This window comes from Octopus bimaculoides, chromosome 1 (assembly GCF_046866305.1).
Source record: "Octopus bimaculoides isolate indiv1 chromosome 1, ASM4686630v1, whole genome shotgun sequence".
Classification (NCBI taxonomy): Eukaryota; Metazoa; Mollusca; class Cephalopoda; order Octopoda; family Octopodidae; genus Octopus; species Octopus bimaculoides.
The window spans coordinates 137,580,447-137,586,374 of record NC_142928.1 but is presented as its reverse complement, the minus strand read 5'-3'; the positions used below and the strand labels follow the sequence as shown (position 1 = coordinate 137,586,374).

Genomic DNA, 5,928 nt, shown 5'->3' with positions numbered 1-5,928 from the left:
ATATATATATATATATATATATATATATATATATATATATATATATATATATATATATATGCATATCCTGACTTTTCTGGGTTGAACAAAATAATTGGAACAATAGAAATTTAACTCCAGTATTTCAATGAGCCATTATGTTACGAATATCGATCCTAATTTCATTGAGAGTGCTTTTTTTTGTTTTGTAGATGGTTTTATTTGTCTAATTTAATGATTATTTCTATCTCTTTTTCAGGTTGTAGTATAAATTAAGTTAAGATGCGTGACCACACTAAGTTTGAAAAAGGGTCAACTGCTGGAGCTCGAATGGCAGGAGCTTCCGTCATCAGAATAGTTGAACTTCTTGGTTTTTCGGGAGCTACAATATCAAGGATTATTACTGAATTTGATAATCATGGCAAAACCTCCAGTAGGAGGAGTAATTCCGGCAGGACTTCGAAGCTCACTGGAAGAGACCAACGAATTTTGAATCGCATCGTGATGAAAAATTACCGGACAACTGCCCCTAAAGTGACTACAGAGTTGAAACAACATCAGACGAGCCCAGTTTCGACCAAAACTGTCTGCCGTGAGTTCAATAAAGCTGGATATCATGGAAGAGCCGCCATCAGCAAATCTCTGCTTTCTCATCAAAACATTCAGAAAAGGCTGAACTGGTGTAGAGATCACAAGGACTGGTCAGCTGTCCAATGGAAGTAAGTAATATTCTCCGACGAGTCCAGTTTTTCTCTTTTCCCCACTGCAGGGCGAGTTTATGCGTGAAGGCATCTTTTAATCCTGACTGACTCCTTCCTACAGTGAAGCACGGAGGAGGGTCTGTGATGGTTTGGGAAGCCATTTCATGGAATCCTCTTGGTCCAATCGTTGCTCTGCATGATAGGATCAACAGCAATGATTATCTGAATATTTTGGGAAATTAAGTCCTTCCCACGGTTGGTGAGTGCAACTTCTAAGATGACAATGCACCTCTCAGGTGGTTAAGAATTGGTATGAAGAGCATAATAGTGAGCTACAACACAGGGAATGCCCCCCCCCCCTCAATCTCTAGATCTTAATATTATTGAGCATCTGTGGTACATCTTGGAGCGAGAAGCTAGAAGTCGTTATCTTCCACTGTCGTGTCTGCAAAAGCTGGAGCAGGTTTTGCAGGAAGAATGGCTCAAGATTCCTCTCAATGAAGTCAGGAAGTTGTATGAATCAATTCCTAGACGCATCGAAGCTGTTCAGAAAGCTAAAGAATGACCAACTTCATATTAGATAAATATTCATTGAATTTAACACGTGTTCCAATCATTTTGTTCAACTCCTGTACGTGTATGTGTTCTCTTCGTTTTTAATTATTTAGATTCGACACAGAGCTTTATCATTGGATTGTAGCTAATAAAAACATTGTCGCATTTTAAACTTGAGAAAAGTCTTGCATATTTTCAATATTCCACTTACAGATTGTATTTGTAATGTGCGAGTTAGTTGTTTGATTTCCTTATCTGGAAACCCTAGCATATCCAGATTCTCAATTAGGCAATTACACGCAAAACCAAGTACACCAATTATTATTGGTATAAATGTAAATTTATAATCTAGATCAAGAAGCTGAAGGTTTCGAGGCAGTTGTCCATAGTTATCTTCTTTCTCTTTGATTTTCAAAGAAATATTCCCGTCAGCAGGATTGTTGACCTCAATGACTATATTTACTTTTTCTTATCTTTCTCAAACAACAGTATTTAGCCTGTTATGCTTACACTTGACAGATATTTTGATGGGATTGTTCCACCAGTATTCTTTGTGCTGACGTTTATGAATATATTCAATTACAAGGAATTCTCTATATTTATATCAGGATAGTCCTTTTTCTGAATAGTATTGCGTATTGTTTATACGCCATCGTTTTATCACATAGGGAAGTAGAACATTGATGACATTTTGGGACAGCTGCTAATCACGTGTGATGTCTTCCAAAAAGATTTGACCCCATCTACATTTTCCGTTGCATCTTGAACATTCAAGGGATTCACTGTCTCTTTTGTTGATAAGGTATTTTTGTAGCAATCTCTTGTTCTTGGATTACAAATGCAAAGCTTTCGAAGTGTGATATGAAGTAGTGGTCACGATCCCAAGAGAGGCTTCGCTTCCTGTCAATACAAGTGTCATCTTTAATGCGGCCAGCTAGCAGAAACGTTAGCACGCCGGGCGAAATGTAGTATTTCATCTGTCTTTACGTTCTGACTTCAAATTCCGCCGAGGTCGACTTTGCCTTTCATCTTTTCGGGGTCGAAAAATTAAGTACCAGTTGCGTACTGGGGTCGATCTAATAGATTGGCCCCCTCCTCCAAAATTTCGGGCCTTGTGCCTAGAGTAGAAAAGGATACTAGTGTCATGTTTAAGGAATCGGGAAACATACTCACGTGTTTTTTTTGTTGTTTTTTTTTTGTATGCGGAATGTTTCACATCCAGGATTTCTTCGAGATATGTTAGTCTAGCTGTTTTGGGGGGTTGTATGGGAGATCCCCAGGAAGAGATTAACTCCTGGGGAGCTCACTTCCAGCACATAAGATATTGTTTTCTTCACTTTCCAGCACTAAGTTAATGTATTTACTTTTCCTTCTGTTGTTTAGCAAGTGCTGTCTGAGAGAGTATATGCGACATTCGAAGGCTGTATGTATGTATGTATGTATGCAGGTATGTACGTATGTATGTGTGAACGTATGCACGTATGCATGTATGCATGTATGTACATATGGATGCATGCATGCATGGATCGATAGACGAATGGATGGATGACCTTTTCTATTTTAAATTATATGAAGTCCTCTTGTAAGGAAGGAGCTAGTTTCTAACATGTACAAAACGCCAACTTTGGAACGTAGATAACAATGTCACGTTCATTTTGAGAAAGTCTTGAATATTTTTATTGTTCCACTTACAGATTGTATCTGTAACGTTACTTGAATAATTTCTTTTCCTCAAAACCTTAGCTTATCCCGATTGTCACTAATGCATTTACTCACAAAACCTAGTACACTAATTATTATGGTTATAAATGTGAATTTATAATCTACATTTTGAAGCTCAATGCTTCGAAGCACTTGTACGCATGTATGCATGGTAGTACGTACGTGCGTATGTATGTATGTATGTATGTATGTATGTATGTATGTATGTATGCATGTATGTATGTATGCATACGTGTGTGTATGTATATGCATATATATTTATGTATATATTTATACATGTATTTATATGTGCGTATATATATATATATATATATATATATATATATATATATATATATATATATATATATATATATATAATAAAGTAAAGTTGTGGAATACCGTACGAGTGGAAATATATATGAATAAACCCAACGTACAAGGACACCTAATAAATACAACACACACATACATGCTCACACACACATACACCCTCATGCACACACATACAGTTGCTCCCTCACACACACACGCACCACAATGACAACTCAAACACAAACATACTTAGAGACACACACAAACTCACGTACACACATATAACACCCCCACCAACACACAACACAAATAAACATACGTACACATACAGACATACACATACATATGAACCATCACACACACATACGGTTGCTTACACACACACACAAACACACACACACACACACACACACCACAATGGGTATTTAAAACAACACACTCACTCAGACACAGAGAGAGACACGCACACACTCACGTATACACACACTCCCACATTCACACAAAACACTCCCACGCACACACACAGATGCACACATACATACACACACAGACGCACACATATGTACACACCCTCACACATACATACGGTTGCGCTCTCTCTCACACACACACATCACAAGGACGATTAAAACAACACATACATACTCAGAAAAATAGATATACGCACAGTCTCACGTACACACACCTAACATCCCCACCGACACAAAAAACACACAAACACACATACACACGCACTCACAAACGCACTCACGCACACACACGAACAAACACATATACACATACACACACATGCGCACACACAACACCCTAACAAATATTAATCACACACATACACACTCACACAAACGTGCACACACATACACACACCATCCTACCATAGATTAAAAAAACACACACATACTCATATACACATGCCACCCACGCACACATACAGACATAGACATACACATACATATGAACCATCACACACATACGTTTGCTTACACACACACACACACACACACACACCACAAGGTATTTAAAACAACACACCCACTCAGACAGAGAGACACACACATACTCCCACACTCACACAAAACACTCCCACGCACACACACAGATGCACACATACATACACACACATACGCACACATACGTACACACCCTCACACATACATACGGTTGCTCTCACACACACACACACCACAAAGACGATCAAAACAACACATACACACTCAGACAAAGAGATATACGCACAGTCTCACGTACACACACCTAACATCCCCACCGACACAAAAAACACTCAAACACACACTCATATACACATTCCACAATAAATTCTGGGACCAATAAAAACGGCACACACACACACACACACACACACACACACACACACACACCCACACCCACACACACGGACACAAACACACATATATACACACACATAGAGATGTGCACAAAACCAGTCCCAAAAACCAGTGAACCATGACAGACTGTCACAGACCAACCAAAAATAAAAAAATCTTCTTTAACTCTTCTTCCCTCCCACCCCAGCTAGCCAGTCATACTGTCTCTTAAGACAGTAAAACATTCCTTCAATATACACAAGAGAAAAAGGCCAGGTCAGTTCCTTCTCAATTTTATTCGATTGTCAAAGAATATGTATAAGAATATGTATATGTTTATGTATTTTTCCATATGTGTATTTTCATACACTGTTTTTAACACTGTTTTTAACAATTTCACCTTAATATCAGAGAATGTGTGACAATCAGTATGTAACACTACAAAGTTCATACAAAGCTTTATACTTTAAATATATTTTATCATCAAAGAATGTATATATGCATTTTAATACTCAGACTGTTTTTTAACATTTTTTATTATTCTCAAAGACTTTTGATAATCTTTTTCTAAAAAAGTGAAACCGGTTAAGTAAATAAATATTTTTTAAAAATAAGTGCATTTTCAAACCTTCTTTCATATATATATATATATATATATATATATATATATATATATATATATATATATATATATATATATATATATATATATATATATATATGTGTGTGTGTATATATATATATGTATATATATATATGCACATGCATATATATGTATATACATATATGTATATACATATACATATATATACATGTATATACATGAACATATGTATGTATGTATGTATGCACGTATGCATGTATGTATGTATGCGTATACATTCATGCATGTTATATGTGCATACATGTTATAAAGAAATAATTACAACGCAGAGCTGTAAACCACATTAAAATCACTGAGGAAAAGTTACTTAGCGATGCTTTTCACATGAACAACATTCATTTAAGTAAGGTATAATTTATTTAATGTAGTTGGGGGTTGTTTAATTAATTAAAATTGCACAAATGACAAACAAAGTATGTTTTAATTGTGAATTAAGAAAATCGAAAATGAGGAATATCGACAAGAGACATATTCGAAATTTAAAATCCTTTTTAAGCATAAATATGGTAGACTGAGATCCTCAGTAAGTATAATAACAACACTCGACGTGTTTCGGTTATATTAGTACTTGCCAAATTCTAAATGACAAAGAGGTATTATAATTTTGAGTGACCGAACATTGACAGGTGTGACAACTTACAAGAATAGTTGATGGGGGAGAAAGAACTGCATAGAAAAAATCTTATCG

General features: G+C 36.1%; 1 protein-coding gene across 1 annotated transcript in view; it reads left to right on the top strand.

Moving 5' to 3' along the window:
• Window positions 1–244: 244 nt before the first annotated feature.
• Window positions 245–5,928, top strand: part of LOC149137769 (uncharacterized) — a 213,016-nt gene continuing 207,332 nt past the window's right edge. Inside the window, exon 1 of the mRNA XM_089352474.1 lies at window positions 245–698. Within this exon, the coding sequence (XP_089208600.1) occupies window positions 262–698 (437 nt within the window). The 5' untranslated portion in view covers window positions 245–261. The remainder of the gene's footprint in view (window positions 699–5,928) is intronic.